This window comes from Camelus ferus, chromosome 2 (assembly GCF_009834535.1).
Source record: "Camelus ferus isolate YT-003-E chromosome 2, BCGSAC_Cfer_1.0, whole genome shotgun sequence".
Taxonomy (NCBI): domain Eukaryota; kingdom Metazoa; phylum Chordata; class Mammalia; order Artiodactyla; family Camelidae; genus Camelus; species Camelus ferus.
Genome location: NC_045697.1, coordinates 40,593,364 through 40,617,981, shown reverse-complemented (window position 1 = coordinate 40,617,981; position 24,618 = coordinate 40,593,364). Strand labels below are relative to the sequence as shown.

Sequence of the window (24,618 nt, the reverse complement as noted above, 5' to 3'; positions counted from 1 at the left end):
AGATTCCCCCCTCCTGGATCAAGCCCAAAGCTTAAGGGATGCACAAAGGAAAAGTTAAATAACACTATAAGGAAATATGTACTTTCAGTGCCAGATGTGTGATAGTGCTACTGGATTTTTGTGGAGATACTGTTTCCCTCTTACTGCTCTTACTGCCTTGTTTTGGGCCATATCAGATTGGGTTAAAAAAGATGAACACATTTAATTGATTTTATGTTTTTTCCCTCCCCAGAAACCCTGCAGGACGGACAGGACTGATTGGCCGTGGGCTTTTGGGGCGATGGGGCCCCAATCATGCTGCAGATCCAATTATAACCAGGTAAGAACTAAGAACATTTCCATAGCAAAGAGCTAAGTGAAAAAATACAGGCTGTAGCCCAGTTTTTACGTCTATATTACACACACACACACACACACACACACACACACACACACAGAGGTGTATGTATGTATATATGTGTTTGTATATACAGTCATCCCTTGGTATCCTGCGGGACTGATTTCAGGACAACCCCCTTTGCCCCAAGTAGATACCAAAATACAGATGCTCAAGTCCCTCGGCCCTCCTTATCTATGGATTCCACGTCTGCAGATACAGAGAGCTGACTGTATGTGCATGTATATATGTGTGTGTATATATAATTATGCACTCATGCACATACGAAACCTTTATTTTAAAGGAATTTTATGTAAAATTATAATGATAATGATGTAAGTGTAAAACTATAGTTTTATGTTGTATAAGTTAGGCATTATCTAAATTCACTAAATACTTATTAAGGATCTGTTTGTTCTCAAAATTGAGTAAGTGCTTTGGTGCATATGAAAAAGTATAACAATCCTAAGTTTCAGCTCCTTGTCATTGAGGAACTGTGGTTTCATTTAAAAGATGGAAAATGTGAAATAAGAAAACGTGTCAAAGTAATATGGCTGACACAGGATGCCTCAGAGAATTAGAAGATTGGATTAGGACATAATGATGGTAAACTGGAGTACCCAAGAAAGGCATTTTGAAGGAGGTAGACTGGAGCTTGGATAGGGGGACAGGAGGAGGCCTCGGAACAAGGCTGGTAGTAATATCTGTTTGAGTATTGAGGGATAGTGAAAAGACCAGCTTGGTTGAAACAGGAGATTCTTGTAAGAGAATAGTGGATGATAAATTAAACTTAAAATTAATTTTTATACAGTTTATTGTGGAGAATATTAAATGCCAGAGTTAAAGGCTATGAAGTGTAGCCATTGAAGTTTCCAGAACAGGGGAAAGGCATTCTCTTCTGAGGCAGATCTGTCTGGTAAGCCAAATCATATTCAGAAGGTTTCTTGGTCAGCATGAATCATAATAAAGGAGGTAGGTGAATCCATGTTTACATGGATTTAGCCATCTCCATCTTAATCATATTCCCAACACATTTGGAATATTCCATCATCTCTGTCATCCTTTTATTTATTTTTTATTTTTAGGGTTTTTTTTCACTGACCACCTACCTTCTCACATGTAATTGCCATTTTTCTTCTTTAAATAATGCATATACCCTCAATAGTCTTACTTTTTTAGTTTTGATATTTTGAGGGCCTTCCTTTCTTCCAGGAGACTTTGTTTTTCTCTAATCTGGGATATAATAATGATTTCATAGTTTAAATCTAGGAAAAGCAGCTTGTTGTCAAGTTACTGGAAGAGGCACCAATACTCTCCTCATTGTGTTCTTTTTCCCTTTCATTTCTCCTGCCAAAAGGGATCTTTACGCCACACCCCGCCCCAGTTTTATCTTCCCTCCATCCATTCATTCTTCCTTCCACCCACCTACCCACACATTTACCTGCCTACCTACCTACCTGCCAACCTGCTTCTACCCATCTAGAATTCCTTCAGAAACTTTGTGGTTTAAATGAGATGAAAAGAGTTAATATATTCTTATTAATGAATGTAATTAAAATAGTATAAGTAAATATTAATGATAGATTCAGTTTCTTTCCAGTTTTGGTGAGGCTGTCTAAAAACAGGAAGGTATGAAACAGTTGAAGCAGGAATGCTAGGAACAAGAAGCAGAAAAGGGAGGCCAGAGACTTGAAAGTTAGCCTCTAATTAGCTTGTCTTTATCAGTGGTGGATCAAATAGCAGCTGGGAGTAAACATGGTGATTGTATGTCAAGTTGTTTTGAAATGGTAGACTTTTTACCTTAATTTTGTTATTATACAAATGAGAGAACTGAAGGCTTAGAGATGGTCTAAGGCTATGAAAGTGGCAGAGTCTAGCTTTCCGCTATACTCTCAGGTTGATGTTCTTTGCTATCTCAGTAATACGTATGTTAACTGATGAGTCCTGCAAATACATGAGTGGCAGTAGAAAGGAAAGGAAGAGAAGAATGAAGGATGTTGAAGAATCAACAAGATTAGATGAACTGTTAAAAATATGGCTTTACCCCAGAAACTCTGCTAGGTGCTATGAATAGTTTTTATATTTGTTTCTCATAAAAACTCCTCAGAGTAGGTATTAACATGTCTATTTTATAGATTTGAAAATGGAAACTTACTGAGGTTAATTGATTTGCCTAGATCTTGTAGATCTGAAATATGAATCAGGGCTATTGTGTGTGCTTTTTTATACCAGTATTTCACTACTGAGTAATCATAAAAATCACACAGGCACTGTTTAAGCAAGGGTTTTATCCCCTTTTCTTTCAAGTACTTCATAATGCAAAATAGCTTTGTACAGTGCAGAATTTCACAGACTTTCTAGTTCAGAATCTCCAGGGACAATGTTAAATTTTTAGATTCCCAGGTACCTCTCCTAGAGATTTCCCATTTACAGTGGGAAGTTACCTCAAGTTCCTTTAAGTCCTTTAAAGTCAGAATGAGATGGAAAGTGTTAATATATTATTGTGAATAAACTCAGGTCAAAAGATAATGGCAATATCATTTTCTTTCCAGTTTTGGTTAAAGATGGGAGGGTATGGACCATCAGAAATGGGGTAGGAATACCGGTAGTACATAGGAGTATCATTAATATTTAGTAAATGTTAATGAGGTTTACTAATGAAAATGATACATTATTTCTGTTATATCAAGAAATTTTGTTTTAAATTTGGTGATAATGCATTTGATACTGATAAAATTTTAACATGAAGCTGTTCTGCTTTAAAATCTTTAAATGAATCCCTTCAGGATAACATCTGAGACTGTAAACATAATACCCAAGCTGTTCATCATCTGTCTGGTCATGCCGTCTTGCCCAGCAGCATGTCTCTCTATCTTGCTTCTCTTCTTAGGCTGGCTGGCTGAACAGCGGGGGCTCTGTGTTTTTGTTTTCCCATCTCCTTGCATATGAGGTATGGTAGGTGCCAGTAAATATCTGTGAGTGAACAGAACCATGATTTGCCGCCTTACCCCTCCTCTTACCTACTTAGTATAAGCATTCTGTTTGTTTGATTTAAGTGAAATAGTATGGTGACTTAGAGCGCAGATTCTGGAACTGGATTGCCTGGCTTCAAATGTTGATTTATACAACTTTTTTGCTCTGCAACCTTTGGCAAGTTAGCTACTTCTTTGTGTCTCATTTTCCACATCTGTAAAATAAAGACAATAATACAGCTACTTTATAGGGTGGTTTTGAGGCTTAAGTGGGTAAATACATTAAAGCACAACAATATTAGGTCCATAATGAGTGCTATATAAATGACTTTTAAAAAATAAAAGTGGGGGAGGGGTAAATTAGGAGTTTGCGATCAACATATACATACTACTATATATAAAAGAGATAACCAAGGAGGACCTACTGTATAGCACAGGGAACTATACTCAATATCTTGTAATAACCTATAATGGAAAGGAATCTGAAGAAGAATATATATATAAAAATGATCATTTTGCTGTACAACTGAAACTAACACAACATTGTAAAACAAGTATACGTCAATAAAAAAAGAGATTAGATGTCAGTGTTCTTACTATTTTGACACAAAAAATTTTTTTTTAAAGTAGAGGTAAAATCTGTCCTCTCTCCATTCTTACTGTCTCTGCCTTCAGTCCTGCTGTCCTCATCGTCTTGTACCTGGATCATGGTAACAGTCTCCTAGCTGGTTTTCTTGCCTCCAGTCTTGCTTCCCTCCACACCAACTTCAAGACTTTTGTCAGAGTGAGAGAGCGTCCTAAAATACAAATTATTTATGGCTTTACCCTGCTTAAAATTATTCTCTGGCTCTCTAAGCAGATGAATTTGGTGAATTCTTTGCTTACTTCTCCAGCCTCATCTTTCATCTTTCCCTTACTGGTGCTTATATTGCCGCACCCCAATGTACTTTTAGTTTCTTGAACACATTATTTTATTTTATAACTGTTTCCTCTCTCTGGCATTCTTAAAAACAGATGTTGTCTTCTTATACTAATTATTCTTTCATTTCTACTTACTGTATTTATCAAACTGTCACTCTGTTTTGCAGTTTATTCATTTACATGTCTAGCTCCACTGTAGACTCTGAGCTCTTTTGGGGGAGTTATGGGTCAGACATAGTCTTCAGCCACAATATAAAGAAATTTGGACACTCATTTCTGAGCTAGTATATTTTATTGAGTCTCATGCAGAGTAATGATTCGATCATAGGCTTTCTTATTTGGTTTAGTGTTAGAAGTTCAAAATCTTTATCTTTGCCTGAGGGCCTATTAGAATTATTTGTAAAATTGGGCAGGAGGAGGCAGATGTGGTGGGTGTGTAGGGAAGAAGGGGAGATTTAGCAACATCTTTGGGAAGGAGGCTGTGGTTAGAAAAGGCACATTGTGAAATTAACATTACATTGATGCTTTTAAAAATACGCAATTCAATTTGAAATGTAAAATTAAAGGATAGAGTAAAATTTCTTTTATCAAAAGAGGGGATAAAGATTGAGAAGCACTCCTTTTGAGACCAAATGAACCTGTATTATATAATCTGCTTTTCTGAAAACATAGGATGAACTGTTAAAAGCAAATATTACAGATCTTTTTCTCTGCTTATAATGCTTAAAAAGGATCCTTGGATTAAAAAAAAAACTTTTATGACCTTTCTTTTAAGTTCTGTTCTGCTTTAAAATTTTTCAATAGTACTTTAAGTAGTAAAAATTATTTATATCTTGAATTTTTATATGGAGACTATAAAATACTTTATGAAAAGTGGACATTTGTCTTGGTTTGTAACAGTGACAAATAAAGAATATTTTTAATACAAAACAATTTTTAAAAATAAAACTAGCTGATTTGTGGTAAATATATGTATGCTCTGTTATTAAAAAAATGCATCTTTGTAATTTTGTCTCAAGCTTGAGATAGATCCTTGGTCTTTGTTCTAAATCAGTTATGATCTTACGTTACTATTTATAGGTGGAAAAGGGATAGAAGTGGAAATAAAATCACCAATCCTATTTCTGGGAAAAACATCTTACAGTTTGTTGCAATAAAAAGGAAAGACTGTGGAGAATGGGCACTCCCAGGGGTAAGCATTAAAGTTAAGTCAAATTATGTTTTAAGTTCTTTTTAATTGTTTTTCTTACTATAATGTTACTGTTTATGGATCTTTTCTACTCCATTTATTCTCCATTCCTCCCTACTTCAGTTAGTAATTCTTTTGTCATTCATCACTGCAATGAAGTGTCACTGTCAATGACAAATGTAGGCTTTTGCAGAGTAAAGGAAACCATAAACAAAACAAAAAGACAACCTACAGGCTGGGAGGAAATATTTGCAAATGATGCAGCTGACAAGGGCTTAACTTCCAGAATATACAAACAGCTCATACAACACAATAACAAAAAAATAAACAACCTAATCAAAAAATGGGCAGAAGACCTAAACAGACATTTCTCCAGTGAAGACATACAGATGGCCAATAGGCACATGAAAAGATGCTCAAGATCACTAATTATCAGAGAAATGCAAATCACAACTACAATGAGGTATCGCCTCACACCGATCAGAATGGCCATAATTAAAAAGTCCACAGTTGATAAATGCTGGAGGTGGTGTGGAGAAAAGGGAACCCTCCTACACTATTGGTGTTAATGTAGTTTGTTGTAGCCATTATGGAAAATAGTATGCAGACCTTTTGAAAAACTGAAAGCGGAATTAACCATATGATCCAGCAATCTCACTCCTGGGCACGTGTCTGGAGGAAACTCCAATTCGAACAGATATGTGCACCCCAGTGTTCATAGCAGCACTATTTACAATAGCCAAGACATGGAAGCAACCTAAATGTCCACTGACAGATGACTGCATAAAGAAGTTGTGAGGTATATATATATAGAGAGATCTATATATGTATTTCTTTCTCTCTCTCTCTCTCTATATATATAATATATGATGGAATATATTACTCAACCATAGAAAAGAATGAAATAATGCCAGTTGCAGCAACATGGATGGACCTAGAGATTATCCTACTAAGTGAAGTAAGTCAGAGAAAGAATATCATATGGCATCACTTATATGTGGAATCTAAAAAAAAAAAATAATAATACAAATGAACTTACTTACAAAACACAGAGACTCAGACAGAGAAAACAAATTTATGGTTACCAAAGGGGAAACAGGAGAGGGAGAAATTGGGAGTTTGGGATTAGCAGATACAAACTACTATATATAGGATAGATAAACAAGGTCCTATTGAATATAGAACAGGGAACTAAATTCAGTAATTTGTAACAACCTATATTGAAAAAGAATATGTATAATATATATAGCTGAATCACTATACTGTACACCAGAGACTAACACAACATTGTAAATCAATCATACTCAATAAAAAGGAGGAAAAAAAGGAAAAAAAGTTCTTGCATTTGGGAAAAAAACAAAACAAATGTAGGATAATACAACAAAGCTGTTAGAATCTGAGTCTAATTCTAAAACCCTTGGGAAAGAACATGGACTTTGGAGTTAGACCTACGCTTGTGTTCTGGCCTTTCTACTTTGAGCTGAGTGATATGGAGTTCAGTCCTTCACTTTAAAGATAATCATATCTATTTCATAGGATTATTAGAGGGAGTGCACAAAGCACCTGGTGTATTAGATATTTATTAATGTTGGGTCCTGTCTCAGAACCCAACCCCTATTCCAAGCCCAAGAAAAGATTTTTAGTATTTTTTGGTTGAATTCTGATAACTTTAGACATAATAAAAAGATAACTTTTATTACTTACTATTTCTTATAGTTTTTAAATTTCCATAATGTCAGGAAGAATATGCTTTTATTGAGTCCATGTCAATAGTATATTTCAAGTGGCTGTTAAAAATGTGTATACGTTCAGTAGAGGGTTTTATATTTTATGCCATATTGTGAAATGGAGATAGTTTGATAAGAAGATGACTCTTTATACACATATTGCTATCCCCAAGGATGGCTTTTCTTTGTAGGATAAAAATGGAATGAAAATAAAGATTACAGCTGACTGATAAAAGCTTAAGCTAATTATTAGGAGCCAAATAGTCAAATTTCACTCATGCTGAGTGCGGAATACAATAATGACATCATCATAAGATCTTATCTTTTTATTGTCATTTGTAATTCTGATCAGGGAACTGTTGTCATTAGTATCATTTTGTGAGTCATTCATCTAATCAATATATATTTTGAGTATCTGTCTTTTGTCAGCTAATATTTTAGGCATTGGGGATACAACAGGGCAACATAAACATCCCTGTCTTCTTGGTGCTCACACTCCAGTGGGGGAGACATAAGATAAATAATATAAGATAAATAAATTATATAAGATAAATAAGTTACTGTATGTTAGAAGGTGGTAAGTATTAAGAAAAATATAAAGTAAGGAAGGGGACTGGGAAGTGTTTGAGAGTTTGCAATTTTAAATCGGGTGGTTAGAGGAAGTTTCCCTGAAAAGGTGACGTTTGAGTAAAGATCTGAAGGAGGTGAATGAGTGTACCATTGGCTATCTGGGGAAAGCATCCTGGACAGAAGTAATAGCAGGGCAGATACCTTAAGACTGAGGTATGTCTGGCACATTCCAGGAACTTTGAGGTCAGTAGGGCTGGAATTGAATAGCCAATGGGGAAAGTATCAGCTTGCTATAGTCTTTCTTGCCTCCAGCCTTTCCTTCCATGGCTTGAGTTTGAAAAATACCAGGAAAGGAGTCTGATTGGCTCAGTTTACCATAGGCTAACCTTGGACCAGTTACTGTGGTTGAACATATGAGATACCCTTCTAGACTGCTTCTACTAGAAACAAATGATTTAGAGAAGAACACAGATGATTATGAACAGATAGAGCAATATATGTCCACTACATCTCTCAGTAAATATTTATTGATTGAATTAGAGCTTACTACTTTTTGTTTGTTTACAAAAATGTCTCTTAGGGGATGGTGGATCCAGGAGAGAAGATTAGTGCCACACTGAAAAGAGAATTTGGTGAGGAAGCTCTCAACTCCTTACAGAAATCCAGTGCCGAAAAGAGAGAATTAGAGGAACAATTGCATAAACTCTTCAGCCAGGAACATCTAGTGGTAAGAAATGGTGGTTCCTAAGAAGGATTTAGTCCTGTGGATTAATGAAAACTACTTAAAAGTTCACCTGGAAATCTGGTAGATCATTTTTTGAATAAAGTGAAATACTTGTGTATTTGAAATACATACATATTCATAAGAATAAATTACATTATAGTAGATCTTCACTGTAAATAGATGTCTATTTAAATTTTTATAGCCCAACTTTAGGTTGGTTGCATCACTTAGTATAATGTATTTTTTTCCTCTTAGTTTTTCCTTAGACTGAATGTGAGCTAATGTACCACTGAGCTCACTCATCTAACAGAAAACCTTTTCTTTTTTTTAAAAAAATGCATGAATTCAGCTTTTTTGAGAGGACATTTACATTTTAAATTACATTATTTAGAGTTTTTCTGGTTCCTAACCATTTAAGTCTCATGTCTATTTTGTCTGTACACCCTTTGTGATTTAAGAAATCACTTTACAAGGTATATGTGCACGAATAATGAGGAAAAGGATACATTTTCTTTTGAATTGCTTTGTTTTCTTTCTAGAATTAGGATTTCTTAATTATTTATCTATGTTGTTTAGGTTTTGGGTCACATTTGTGTTAGATGGCTAGATCCAAATCTTTTCATGTATTAATAGCTGAAATACTAGTCTTTACTAACGTTCCTTATAGATCTTTATTTAACTAGAAGAATCTATCTTTGTGTATCTAAAACTATAATCACAGGATTATTAAAACAGAAAAATACTTAAATTATAGAGTCTTTATAAAAATTTTATGGCCCAAATATGACTATTCTCAGATTCTGAAGTTAGAGTCCAAAGTGTTGAGGGTTTTGTGGATTTTAAAGCTGCCTCAGAATGTTCATGAGAATATTGTTCCCTTGGAATTTAAAACAAGCATATGGGATGCTACATTAAAGGTTCTATGATATTTACATTTTCTATGCGTGTTGGTAAAAAACACATAACGTATAATTTGCCATCTTAACCATTTTTAAGTGTACAGTTGAATAACGTTAATTAAATATGCATTGTTTTGCAACAGAATATTTCTGATTCTGTTGAAGGTAAATGTTCTGCTCTACCCATTCCTATTTTTTCCTATTTCACCCTACACTTTTTTTTTTTCTGTGCCTCCTTTTAAAAACAGATATATAAGGGGTATGTTGATGATCCTCGAAACACTGATAATGCATGGATAGAGACAGAAGCTGTGAACTACCATGATGAAACAGGTAATTTTACTTATGTTTATTAAGCCAACTGAATTAGAGGATCAATTTCGGTCAAGCAGCCTACTAGGGCATAATTAAATCTGGACTTTTTAGCATTTTAAGTCAATCAGCTACTGACTGTAGGATTATATTTATATGAAACCAAATTATTGATATTAAAAGAATATGTAGAAGAAAGCTTTAAAAGTGTTATCAGTAACTAATTTCCTTTAATCCACTGGTGGCATATAAAATTAATTTTGAATTTATAGACTAAAATTATATGTCTTAAAGTTGTCAAATTGTTTATGTAGTATGAATCTATGTAAAACAAAAACAAAAGCAATTGGAGATTTGAGGATGAAGTATAGCTATGATAAAGGAAATGGGATTTATATCTGTATTACTGTTTGAAATAATTTTGAAATAAGCATGCATTATTGAAATACAAAACAATAACAAAAAACTTACCAAGTATTGAAAAAACTTTAAAGTGAATGCTTTTTCTGGTCTACGGATTTAAAAATTTTAGGGGGGTAAGTGGGAATCAAATCTGTTATTATAAAAGAGGGGGAATTTGCTATCTTAAAAATTAATTATGATCTTTAATTTATATACTGAATGGCTGGCTTCTTTTGAAACATTTTATTGTTAAATTGGATGATACTTTAAAATTTTGTTTCATCTGTATTGAAATGAGGGTACCATATTAGAAAACTGAATGTTCTACCCATGGCTTCTTAGTTGTGTAAATTTGTGTAAATCACTTATTCTCTTGGACTCAGTTTTTTCTTTATAAAATGGGCTGGAAGATGTGTCACTTTTATGTTCTTGTTGAACTTGGGGAAACTCCTAGCACCAGGTTCATTATTTCTATATAAAAACTTCAGCCAAAGTATTAGGAGAATTCATCCTGGTATTGAGAACTTAGAAGAAATATTTCAGAAGGAGAAGTATGCAAATACAATTTAGAAGCAGGCCTCTACAATTTAAGTATGATAAATTTGTTAGCTATTTATTTTTGGAAAAACAATGATCCTTTAGAGGTTGATTATGTAGTGGTTCAAATCACTGTTTTCACCCTTTCATTCTCTCTCTATACTTAAAAAAAAATTTGTGATCTGATAATTGCAGATCTCTACCATATCTGAGTCTGATTCTGATGCTTGCTTTGTCTCTTCAGACTGTGCTTTTTGCCTTTTAGCATGAATTTAGTTATTTTGAAAGATGAACATGATGTATACAGTAAAAGGGACTGAGGCAAATAGACCTTTAGTGTGAGGTTTTGTCTTTACCTGACTAGGAGTTAGGCAGTGCTTATTATTTGCCGTGACTGTGTCGTAGGCTAAAATTTCCAGCTTTGTTTTTGTTTTCTTCTCTTCTGTTATCTCTGGGTTTCCCTAGAGACTACTTAAATAAGGTCTGAGCCATGCAGTTCTTTCAGTTGTATTCCCCTGTTATTTTATGGAAACCCTGTTGATGTAGTGGTGAGGTGTAGAGGGAGGAGAATCATAGGAGAACCCAGTGATTAAGTCTTAGTCTTTCGGTGAGCCTGTGCCCCCGGGGCTGTGACCTTTACATCTGCTTGTCAGTTTCCTCCTTCCACCCTCACACTCCTTAGGTGAGACGGAAGGCTAGCGCTGGGTATTTCCCTTCCCCCAGGCTGGTTGGGACTTGGTGAAATAGTTTTCCATAAGTGCAGAACGCTCTGGGTGTATTTCAGAATGGTTACCTTCTCCATTTCTCTGTTGGAAGCAAGTGGGAATTTTTCTCCAGTCTTCACCTGGAGGTAAAACTCATGAAAATGTGATCCACCCATCCCAAGATTGGGCCTCTAGGAGATTTTATCTCTCAATCTAGTTCACAGATCAATTTCCATAAAGTAGTCAATTACCTTTTAAAAATTTCTACCACTGGCTGACTCCAGTGGAGGGCTTCTGTTTCCAGTAAGTTGTGATTCTCATTATTGGCCTTTCTCTCCAGTTTTCAGGGTGTCATTGTGCCCTGTGACCTCAGTTCTCTGATGGATCCAAGAAGAGTTGTTGATTTTCAGTTTGTTCAAATTTTTCATGTTTGTTAGGATAGGAGTGATGACTTCCAAGCTCTTTACATGTCAGACTGTAAACTTTAAACTTTTTAGAATTTTGTTTTGGGTAATTTATTAGGTAACCAGAGGGAAGGATGCTTTTCAGACATTATTAGAGCCGATAAAGAGCATATTATTGGAGGACATTGTTATTTAGATAATCAGATATTTTAATTTAACTTTTAGATTCAGGTTTACTTTTTAATTTTTGTTCTCCATTGTCAATTGGATGTTGTAGTTGCAATGAGGATACACAAAGAGCTGTCATTTTAGCATTGAGATTTAGAAACCTATGGGCTAAAATATTAGATTCTTTTCTTTTAAGAAATAACTGTATTGTTTTATTATTTTAAGATAACCATTATAAAGATAAAGGATATGTATGTTTATAGTGAATTATTTAGAAAATAGGTGACATAAAACGGAAAAATTTTAAAGCACCAGTTATTTCATTTCCCAAAGACCACTGTTAACATCTTGATTTAGCTTCTTCCAAATTTTGTATAGCTGTTTTTAAAATAGAAATGGACTCACATTGTGCATTCTATTTTGTTACTTGAATTTTCACTTAAAAATATATTATGGACATCTTTCTATGTCAGTTTTTATAGGTCTGCTTCACTTTTAATGACTAAATGGGAGTCCACCGCACAGCTGTCTTATTTAATCTGTGCCTTCTAGATGGAAAGTTTGGTTATATCCATATTTTTCTTTTTGATTATAAATAATATTGCTTTGAGTATTTCAATAGGTTTGTCTTTATTTCCTTAGGATAAATCCTTTGAAGTGGAAGTGCTGAATTGTTTATTGTATCCTTAGTGCCTAGTACAGAGTTTGGTGCATAAGAGATTCTGATATTTGTTGAATGAATGCTCATCAAAGAACATTTGCTTTTTGCTTGTTTGTTTTTTAATATTTTGTTTGTTTTTTTAATGCAGTTTCTTTTGGGGAGAGAGTAACTAGGTTTATTTACTTATTATTATTATTTTTTAATGAAGATACTGGCAATTGAACCCAGGACCTCGTGCATGCTAAGTACACACTCTGCCATTGAGCTATACTTTACCCCCGAACATTTGCTTTTTAAAAACTTGTGATTAAACATTATCAAATTGTCCTACAGAAACATGCCATTTACATTGCCAACAGTGATTGAGAGCATTTGTTTTAATTTTTGATAATTATACTGATAAATATTTTAAATAAAATGTGTTTATATGTACTTATAAATATAACTATACATATTTTATGGTTTCTGATTTGGTATCATGCTTAGAAAACTCCAGTTACGTTAAAACTATAAAATGAGTCATCAATAACTTGTTTTCTTTCATTTTTTAAAATTTAAGTCTCTAATCCCTCTGAAATTTTGATATGAGGTTTCATGGTTATTTAATGTGAACTCTTTTCTTTTAAGGATAATAGTTCTACTTCATAAAGAGAAAAACTTTCTTACTGATTCCTCTACTTAAAATTTAGAAACTTGGTTAAAATTTGGGCATTTAGGAAATTTGGAATATTCTAGTTTTTAATTCACTTGGCCACCTAATACAATGTTGATTTAAGATTATTTTTAGTGAGAATACTTGAAGATACAGAGTTCTGCTGAAAAAGAAATGAATATATAAATTACTTTTTCTTGACGATGTTTTCTCTTTGGTAAGCAGGTGAGATAATGGATAACCTTACTCTAGAAGCTGGAGATGATGCTGGAAAAGTGAAATGGGTGGACATCAGTGATAAACTCAAGCTTTATGCTAGTCACTCTGAATTCATCAAACTTGTGGCAGAGAAACGAGATGCGCACTGGAGTGAGGACTCTGAAACTGACTGCCATGGGTTATAGCTCTCCAGCTCCAGAAAAGCCAAAGGCCAGCAAAGGAGCATTGCTGAAAAGAAGGCAGATCACAGAGCTCACATGTAAAAAGGGCAGGGTAGGTCACTTGGAAATTCACTTTATTCACTTTCAAAATGATTTGCATTTAAAAGGTTTTGCATCAGAACAAAATTAGTAAATATGGTGAAACAGAACACAGAATTTCCTGCTTCCCTGTCCAAAGAACTATACACAATTGTATTTTGTTTGTATTCTGTTTAAGCATGGCTTAAACCAAATTTAAGCAACTGATACTCTTTAAAGAATCAGAATCTGAATAATGATAAATTTCTGTTCAGCTATAACTTCTACTTTCCATGTAGTTCTTGTTTGTCAGTTGGTTTTTTTTTTTTCCAATTGATCTTGGATCTGAAGAATGTTCTTGCCAGTATCAAGCTTCTTTCAGAGCAGCACCAACCACTGTTGTATAATCTGATTTATCTTTAAATTATTTGCTTCACATCTCGTTTTAAATGATCTTATTGAAACTGATTTCAAAAATGGAAACCTTATTTATTCTTGACTTTAGAGTCGGTTTTATGAGGAAATTGCAGTCACTCTTTTAGTCAATACAGATCAAGAACAGTAAACCAGCTTATGTTCTCATTTCCAAAAATGCTGAATAAAAAATGTGTCCAGGAAATTAGTAATTTAAATTGATATATGTACTTCACTCTGCTATAACTGTATGTGCCATAAATGAATTAAAAATATACTTTCAGAAAGGAACTGCAGTCAGACAGAGACGGAGGGAGGTCTTTTGAAGTTAAAGTGTTTTTTGTTAGAAAAGGATTATTAAGGACTGACATAGGGTTTTGAGAGACTCACTGTTAACATTGTAATTCCCAGAGGAAAGGAAAGAGTTGGTGTTCCAGGTGTTCTTGGAAGCAGGGAAGAGGAAGGACAATAGCACTGCCTTGTCTCAGTGGACATGTGTATCACATTCTAGCCAAGATATCCATTGGAAAAGTCCCATGATACTAACGCCTGTCAACCTGAGGTAGGGACTATCATAATTCCATCTTTGTTCCAGTTGGACTACAGATGGGGCATCTGAAGAAAAGGATGTTTAAGGGATAGAGATGTGGTTGTTTTCTTTTCTTCAGATACTTGTAAAAGGTATTAGGCCTGCTTTGTATCTAGAGAACAGAACAAGGGCTAAGGTAAATCAGTCTAAGGTTTTGTTTTTGTTTTTCGATTTAGTGTCAAAATTCCTTTGGTGGTAAACTTGAACTGAACTGACAGGGGGCTTTTTTCCCCTTAGTATGACTATAAGTTTTATGGAGAAACATTAGAATATTTTATTTCAGGATACTGCCTCAGACCCCTCTGGAAGAGTTATTAAGGTTTATGTTCGGTATTAATTTTCTAAAATCCATAAAATCCTGGTTGTTGGGTATATGATAAAAGACTTGTGCTTGACAAGGATGACCTGCTTATTGGGTGAAGGGTAGGATGACCTTTTCCCAGCATGTAAGAGTCTGATTCTAGTTTTACTGTTTGGCAGGAAGAAATTGCTTCTTCCTGGCACTTAATAGAATTCTCTAAAATGGAAACAGCTTACAAAAGCTTTTGACAAAGTTTAAGCAGTTGCCTACAGCATGACATTTCCTTATGTTTTATTAGTTTTGATACTTCTAAACTGACATTAGTAAAGATGTTAATTTTTATTAAAATTTTATTTAAAGAATGACTAAAGCACATGGTCTATAGATAATAAATTTTTGTGGCATTTTCTAGTTTTCATTGGAACATTTACAAAGTATGCAAAGCGATAAAACTCCTATACCCTATAGATAGATAGAAGTAGATAATCTTCTAAGTTTCCAGCACCATCTATAATAGAGAAAAAACAGATTAAAATTTCATTTTAAGACATTTCTGGAGGAATATCTTCTATCACTAGGTGATATTGCCTTCATATTTGCTTTTTAATATGTTAGATATAAAGAATATTTTGGGTTTTAAGAGATATTTAGTAGAATAAATAATAATAGCTACCATTTATTGAATATCTACATTATATCACTTAATCCTCACAACAGTCCTATGAAGTTAGGTGATATTCACTTCACTGATGAAAATGATATTTTAGAAAGGTTGCCCCAAGGTTTATTCAATAAGCAAAAGAGCTGAGATTTGAATCCTGATCTGCCTGGTTCCTCTGACGATTGTATTCCCTACTAAAGTTATGGAGCTTTTATGATTTGTTACTTTAAGTTTGTAGTTTGGAAGATTCTGTATTACTTAAGCAGTATTCATGTTATATATGACATAAATAGTAATACATTTATGGTTTGTGACTTGAAATTTAAGGGCCACATCTGATCTGACTAGCATTGTTGAAACTGTTTGCAAAACTTTGGCCCAGAGACAATTGATAATATCTTAATGTAAGGATGAGTAACTCCATCAGTGTTTGTCTTGCCAGCAGGTATTCTTGAGATTTGAAAGCATTCAAATTCAAATAGAAACAAGATGCTAAATGAAGCTAAAGAAGGCACCTAAAATTTCTAACCACTTTTAGAAGTTAAATGCTACTCTGCTTTACAGTATAAGGATTTATGGTAGTTGCTATTATTTTCTAAAGTACCTGTAAAATTATAATAAATAAATTGATTTATTTATAATTTACAGCATTTGAAGAAAGCACTTGTAATCAATTTGGTCTTGTTTACACCTACTTCAATCATATTATTAACTTACCAACATGGGCACAATCTGAGGCTATTTAACTCTTAGGATAAAAAATATTTTAAAATGTATAATAATGCTTAAAAGATATTTGGAGATTTTACTAACCGTATATGACTTCTGACACAGTAGTAAGAGATTTATTTCTGCCAAAATAAATAATACAGATTATAGTTACTACATGAAGATATTTTTGCCATAATTTTCCTTTGCCTCCATCTTATGTCTCCCATATTATGGTTATTCAATGCCTATGTGTTTGTATTGGTAGTCATGTGTATTGGGAGGTAGATAATAGTGTGGTTCTGTAATACCTAAATGCTGATAAACTGAACCATTGAACTGTCTTTTCTGCAACATAGAGCTTAAGTTCTCCTGCTTCACCCCGATGGCCTAAAAGCATTTGAAGTGGTAAGAGACACTTAATAAGCGCTTTAGGGCAATGAAATTTGTCAGAAGGAAAACTTGGGTGAAATCCAGTTTCTGTCTCAAAATTGGAATTGAGAATATTTTGATTTATCAGTGTCTCTCAAGGTAGATTAAAATAAATACATACTGTATATAATTTTAATTGACATTAATTCAGATACTTAAAAAGGGAATATACCTTTTCAGTCTCTCTCTCTTTTGTATATATTTTAAATGAAAGAAAACTTGGCTGAGAATCAAAATAGAAGTCTCAAGGTTTGTAGCCTTTCCATCAAGTGAGCCGATGCTTTTATGTTAAGGAGATTTGTACCCTTGCCTTGAGATCAGAACGTTTCTAGATTTGGTAGTTTCACAGCAAGCTTTTCTTACTGTTTACTCTGAATTATTTGTAAGACAAAAATAAGCTTGAGGTAAAATTTACTGTTTGAAATTTCTTAACCTAATGCATGTATTTCTGTAAACTGAAATTTTGCCAGATGCTATGGGCATTATGGAAAGAATACACTTTTAGACCTGCAGAAATTCTGACCTAAAGATCTTGGAGGAAACTGAGTTTATAACTCATGAGCTTTAATTTGGATAGATCAGTTGGGTTCCATTCTGCCATATGTTTTTATGGTTCAAAAGAATTATTCTTACCTTTTCTAAGATTAAATGCCATTTGCTTTTATCAATATAATCATAGCAAAGAAGTCTTACCCCAAAGAAACCCTAAAAATAAAAAAAATTATTAAAGTTATCTTTTGTCCATTAAGTAGGTTTGCAGTTCATAGCTTAAAAATTAATATGGACTTACCCCAAGTTGGTTCAAAATAGAAATGATTAACTGTGAAAGAAGAAAAATCAATGATCAGTGATATCAATGGGTTTACTTTTTAGCTTATTTTTAACTTAGTACATATATAAGCTAAAGTATTTTCTATATGAAAATTTGTTTTTATTGAAAATTTAATTCCGTTTTACTGCTTAGTGTTTTATTTTCACAGTGTAAGATTTTAAAATGAATATGCAATATCTGGATTCAAATTCCCCTAATTCACAAAAATATTTTCTTTTAACTACCTTGTAACAGTATTCATTATATCTGAAATATAGAAAATTGATGTGGAGGGGGAGCGGATAGCTCAAATGATAGAGTGCATGCTTAGCATACACAGAGTCCTGGGTTCAATCCCTAGTATCACCTCTAAAAACAAACAAACAAATAAATAAACCTAATCAACCCCCCAATTGATGTCACTGGTTAAGAAGCTCTCTGTGTACACCTCCATGAAAGTGCTATCTTTCTTAAATTATGTGAAATTTTCTGTGTGAATGATATTTGAACCAAAATTTTAAGACAAGTATGACTTTGCTTCCAGGGTTTGCTTACACAAGCAATTTCATTGGGAAAGTATTACCTTGTAACTTTCATTGGGAAAGTATTACCGTGTAACTCCCTGTGGTCCTGTTTTAAGAGACTGGCAGCTTGCTCAAGAAATTGACCACTCTGTCAAAAAGGCAAATCTGTTTGTAGAGCTGTCCCTCCCAGCATGGATGCAAGAATATCTAAGCTAAACACTATCCTGCTTGTTCTTAGGCAAGAACAATGCGGAATTCCTCTTCCTGCTCCTTGACTTAGCTACAATCACTGGGAGAAAAAAGTTCTCATGACTATGAAGAAATGGCAGTTCTATAAGTATTCTGTCAGGATCCTTTCCAGGATGGGTTGTAACCAACAGCACTTTTTAAAAGCTCATAAAATAGTGTAAGTCAGTATGAAGTGTTCAGATTTGATAATTCGAATGAGTTAGATGTCTGAAGAGTCAGTATTTTCGCTGGAAGAGACTTTGGGGGTATATTCATACATTTACCCAAGGTCACACAGCTAATTTAATTTTAAAGATGAGCTTATAATTTAGGCTTCCCCACAACAGATCAGTGCTCTTTTAGCCATGTTTTGATGTAAAGGTCGATTTGCTAATTTTGTAATTATCAATAATTATTGAAGGTAGGTTCTTAAACATTTTTAGAACATATATTTATATATATATGTATAATAAATTCTAGAAATATGCTAGAATTTTCATGATTTGTCATTTGGAAATGGACTATAATACTGTTTAAACAGAGTTGATTATGGGAAGAGCACTAGCTATTTGAATTCAAGACTTAGATTCTTATTTAATTTGACCTTAAAGTTTCTGGGACACTTAAATATTCTTCAAGATGAGTGACTTTAAATAATCTGTATTAAAGAATCCTGAAAATTTTTACCTCAGGCACACATTGATTGAGGCCTAACTTTCTGACATTTTTGCAAAATACTGCATGTCTCTAATTCTAAGATACCGTCAGCTGTGAAGTGTACCATTTAGTTAGTGATGCGTCTTAAAGAAAAAGGAGATCCTAAGTTAAAGGCATCTGCTGTGAGATGTGTTGATTTCAGAAAATGTTTAAGTGTGAAAAGTGTATGGGAAATGAAATTTTTTCGTATTCTCTTTTGTAATTTAAGTATTTCTCCTATGTTTTCATAAACAAAGATTTTGAATAACATACCAATAAAGGTCCTCATTAAAAAGTTGAATTATGTACAGTTCAGTAAAAAAAAAGTTATCTGCTGGGATTTAGAATTGATAATCTTTATTGTATTACGCATTCATGCTAATAAGTCATTAGTGAAGAAATAATCTAGTCTATTTCATCTCTCCTAAAGCAATTTATTCTATCACTCTTAAATCTGTGACTCTTCACCTTCATCCTCATCTATGATAGAAGAGGCTGTTTTGTCAATTTGGATGAGTTGAATAAAGGAATATAGATCTGTTTGCATGCATTGAGATAGTTTTTTGGCTTTGAATTTAAAAGCCACACTTTATTTTGTTTCCAAATGAATTGGACAAATAAAGATAGATGATAAGATGAACTGGCTCATCATATATAGGGTGTTGAATGTAATATTTTTTATAAACTTATAGATTAACAAGGCAGATGAATTTACCGCTATAAGGTCATCAAGTGTCAGGACCTAGAATAAAGAAACATAATCAAATAATCAAGGGGTTATAATTCAGCATTTTATCTATCTTTTCTATGTTATACATTTTATATTAGTTTGATTAATGAAAACGTGCTTTTTAGAATTCTAAGCATTTATAAAATTATGTCAGTAGGATTCACATTCACTAGTATTTTAAGTACTTCTACCCCATAGTACTGTCCCCGCACCCAGCCCCAAACCTACTATCTCTGGAAACATGTAGTCCACATTTTCTTTTGTGGACTCCAAAAGTAGCAGGAACTTCTTGGAATGATCGTTAAACTTACATTTATGAGGTTGGAAAAAAGACTATATTTGGGGATCACCTCTTTATGAAAAGAAGCTTTAATAATATCATTTCCTATAATTGTAATAGAAGTAACATAAAAAAAATTGGAATTAACATGCTATATTATACATAATTTGTTTTTTGCTTGTGACTGAGTCAGTCTCATCCTATGTGATTTTCCTTCATTCAGTAAGATCCTGTCAAAAGTAAAATTTAAATAATCCCTTTATACCATGATCATAATCTTAAATCTAGTTCAGAGGCTTCTGAGACAGAATCCATTTCAGTAAGAATGCATTTTCCCCCACTGTAAGCATAAAATTTTAGAGATGTAATGGACTTTATATATCATTCATTTTCACTATTTTATATTTTAAGAGAAAGTAAGGCATGAAGGAGTTTGAGATTACTCCCAAGTATTAAATGACAGAGCTTGCATCCTCGGATTATTTGACTTCAAATTCTTTTTGTGCTAGTCTCCTGGGTTCCATCCACATGGTCAAGGAAAGTTTCAGGTTTTAGGTAGTTCAGTTTTCAAAGATATGTGAGATTTATACATTAAATGGCTCAAATAAGACAAAATAATCAATCACTAGTGATCCCCAAAGGAGAATGATAGCCATTATTTTTGGTGTCAAGTTCCTTTCCCAATAAATGTAAAGAATTTTCAAGGTTTTGTTTTGTATTCTTTTAAATACTTTCATAAAAGAAACTTAAAGTATAATTACCTGATTTGGATTATTAAGAAATGGAAAAGGAAGAGGAATTGAAATCTACAAAAAAGGAAAAAAGAGTGAATTATGTGATGTTCACATTTTGTTTTAGCTTTTTTTCTCAATTATTCATCCATTTACTTGTCCATCCATCCATCCATCCATCCATTCATCCAGTATTTATTGAGCAATTGCATGCTGTCAGGGAGTCCTCCTTCTATGGGAGAGATTAGATTTCAGTAGATTTCAAATCATTTTTTCTTTCAAGAAGTATGCGTATTATGCTTAATTAATCAAACCTAAAGCCTAGGAATCTGTCTTTTGTGTTGATAGTTCTTGCAAATCCATCAGTTTCTGTACGGTAAATCATTCTTTGCCTGGATTTTTAATACTATTCTGCCATCTGGTGGAAAGAAGAGCTTCCATTTCAAATACTAGTGATTGTATTGCCACACAGATTTACATAATTTAAAAATAAGATGTTAATAGTGATTCCTAAATTTTAATTATAAACCAATACTCCAGGATTTTGCATTAAATGTAAGAACTTAGAAATTTAGTGTCTAAGATTCAAATAGGCCATATGAAAGCATAAAAGGGAAAGAGTGTTCCATTGAGGACTATAACTTTAGGGACAATTTCCAAAAGCCTACTTAAAGTTAAAAAATAAACAGTTTGAAATTAAATATCAGCCAAGGGAAGATGTTTGTTACATTTAGATATAAAAGCAAAATTATGCAAAATTGTGCTTATATTTTAAAAATATTTAGGTAATAGACAAGGAGTCAAACAAAATGCTATTTTAAACCGTGTATGAACTTTTCAAAACATCATTGCCTAAATACTGTTTATTTAAGATATCCCAACCTGTGTTGCAGCCTCATTACCCTAGTCTTTCTTTCCCCAAGTTGCCTGTCCTTCTCAGCACTTGCTGTTCCCTCTGCCTGGAGTGCCCCACCTACTTCTCATGACCTGGCTTGGATACTTCTCTGTGAAAGAAGTCTTTGGCACACAGCCTAAATCAACTGGTTTTGTATTTGCATCTAGAAGTATTTACACAAATACGTTGTTTTTTCATTTATGAACCTCTCTTCCTTATTAGATTATGAACTTATTCATACCTTTTTGTATTTCCAGCCCTCACTGTAGACCCCATTATATAGTAGACACTCAGTAAGTATTAGCCAAATATATGCTGTCTGTACCAATAAAGGCAGCTCTATTATGTATTTAGCATTGTTCTGGCCTTTATTTAAAAAATGTTTTAAGAATCCAGATATTAGGAGAGATTGGAGAGGATACAGAAAGAAAAACAAAATAATTATATTGTTTGACCTGTGAGAAAAAGTTACAGACAGCTGGGAAAAAAAAACTTTAGAGAAAAGAAAGCAGCAAGGTGATTTAGGAAAAGAACAGGTAAAATAGAAAAAGATTAGCATTCCCATTCCCTTCATAAAGAGTAACTAAGCTTGTCATAGTCAAAGAAATTCAGCATAAACACCTCTGTTTTTTGAATGGAGTTACTGGGAATTGAACCCAGGACCTCAAGCATGCTAAGCCTGTATTTTGCCACTGAGCTACACCCACCCCCCACCCTTAAGTACCTTTTTGATAACAAGTGTAGAGAGATATGGGAGCAAGTTACTGAAGCTTTGGAGGGAAATTTGCTAGCCCCTTGTCAAACTTTCGCAAGCTGTGCAGGGAAAGAAGTGTGAGTAGTTGATGCCTGGTGGCCTCCGAAAGCCTCATATTTCTGTGTCAAAATTTGGAAAATGTTATAACCATTATCCAACTAATAAATACTTTTTGTGATTTGAGATCCCCCAAGCCTGTGCTTACCAGGGGCAATTGCGGAGGTAGGGGAAACGGGATCTGGGGAAAAAATGCTGGTTCTTGCGGTGGGTAAACGTTAAATCTCTGTAACAAGATACAGGATGTCAGTCATTTCAAACATTTGCAGACTTTAAAAGTGATGAACATGTCATTTGAAAATACAACCAGAAGTTTACCTGACTACTGGAACTTCCTCCAGGTTGTTCAAGCTTGTAAAACAATAACAGCAACAAGGTGAAACAACATATGGCAATACGTTATTCATTACGGAGAGGTTTTATTCTAAATGAGAATAGGTAGCAAGCCACTCATCAGTAACGTAGCTTTCCCTCCGAAATAAAAAGCAGTCAAGTCTAATAGGAAAAGTTAAATTAATTTTGTCCAGTGATTTAGAATTTGTACTTTCTACCTTTAAACTTACTTCCAAAGAATGTTTTTCTTTACATTTCTTAAGATTAATTACATATTGCATGCCTCTTTACCTTTGAATCAAGAGTGCTCTCTAATTGTTCTCAGCATTTATGAGTTCAAAGTGGAGAGAGTGTGGAAGTGTAAATTTAAACTTTGTATCCACAAATGCAAATTTTGAAAGCTCCCTCACTTCTTTGAAGGCTCCTTTGTTACAAAATGTGCAGGGAACAGGATTTCTTGCCTACTAGGTGCTCTACATAGTCAGACCATAATGAATGCGGAATAGAATCATTGATCTCATTTGTATGATGGTGAAGCATGACTGTAGTCAACATGAGACGGTTTGGGATAAGGGTATTGTAAATGAAACTCAATTTAAACTGCCTAAATAAGACCTAGGTCACTGAGGGGTACTTGCTTTATATTGCTTAATATATTTGAGAGCTTCCTATGTTCCATTGGATACATTTTTATCATTCTCGCACAACTCTGAGGTAGTTCTTAACAACTCATTTTACAGACTGGGAAGCCATGGGTTATTTCCTTGCTCAAGGTCATGCAGCTTGCAAATGGCATGTAGATCTGAGATTTGTATTGGAGACCCTTAGAGTGAAGAACAGTGGTAAACTCCTAGTTCTGCAAATCTCCTGAAGTCCACTTTCCTTTTCTGTGAAATGAAAAGACGCAGAAAATGCTTTCTAGCCCAGAAATACTGTCTCTAGAACAGAAATGGAGTGGAAAATAGGAGGAGTACTTACAGGGATGGGCAGAGCAGTGGCAGTGATCAAAAGGCTAGCCAGGATAAGAAATTTCATTCTGAAGAAAGAGTCTGGAATTGAAGGGTTAGGAGATCATTTTTTTGTTTTTTCTAAGTCCTCTTCTCATTGTAAATGGACTTTTTAGTGAGAGATTTTAAAATAGTGGTCAGCCTATATTCTTGTCTCTAGATCTAGGCTTTGTAAGCCTAGAACAGTGCTTTAAAAATCTTTAAACAAGACATGCATTCTTGGGCTCAAAACATTAACATACACTTCCTATTCTTCCTTATAATCTCAAAGTTCAACCCATACTGTTTGGTTCCTGAAGTTATTTGATTTTGTGATCTCTACCCACAAATCTTCAAACATGAGATCATGCTTAATATTAGAGATGTATCACCACTGGCTCAATGAGATTTCTTACGTAATATACAAATAAATCCACCTTGAGCTTCTACCCCCATGAGATTTACCAGGTCATCATGTGGCCTGGATGCTGCTAGACAGTTATACTTCATCAAGAAGGAAATGATATGGAAAAATCTTGAAAGGCATAATGAGTTTGTAGAGAATAAACAATATAAATAAAATCAATGCTGTCTTTACTGGCCAGCTGATTCTGAAAGCAAACCTTTTTATAGTCTTAAATCATATTTAATTCAAATTAACTTACCTTGTGAGTTTCAAACCAAATCACTGTACTCTGGAACTGAATTTTGGAAGAAAAATCAATTTCATCATATTCTTATTAAGGCATGTCCCCAGTATCCAAAGCAAGTTATATCTCTTTATATATGTCACTCTTCAACTATTTTATACC

General features: G+C 33.8%; 1 protein-coding gene and 1 long non-coding RNA gene across 2 annotated transcripts in view; one reads left to right on the top strand and one right to left on the bottom strand.

Annotated features, from left to right (window-relative positions):
- The window catches only part of NUDT9 (nudix hydrolase 9), a 32,742-nt gene extending 13,156 nt beyond the window's left edge, over window positions 1-19,586 (top strand). The window contains exons 4-8 of the mRNA XM_006193604.3: window positions 233-319; window positions 5,350-5,461; window positions 8,336-8,482; window positions 9,627-9,711; window positions 13,444-19,586. Of these exons, the coding sequence (XP_006193666.1) occupies window positions 233-319; window positions 5,350-5,461; window positions 8,336-8,482; window positions 9,627-9,711; window positions 13,444-13,622 (610 nt within the window). The 3' untranslated portion in view covers window positions 13,623-19,586. The remainder of the gene's footprint in view (window positions 1-232; window positions 320-5,349; window positions 5,462-8,335; window positions 8,483-9,626; window positions 9,712-13,443) is intronic.
- Window positions 19,587-20,812: 1,226 nt separating this feature from the next.
- LOC116669284 lies at window positions 20,813-23,871 on the bottom strand. The gene is made up of 4 exons (XR_004326645.1): window positions 23,799-23,871; window positions 22,806-22,838; window positions 22,636-22,713; window positions 20,813-20,856 (listed from the first exon to the last, which is right to left on the bottom strand). It is a non-coding gene; the product is annotated as an uncharacterized LOC116669284 (long non-coding RNA).
- Window positions 23,872-24,618: the final 747 nt, after the last annotated feature.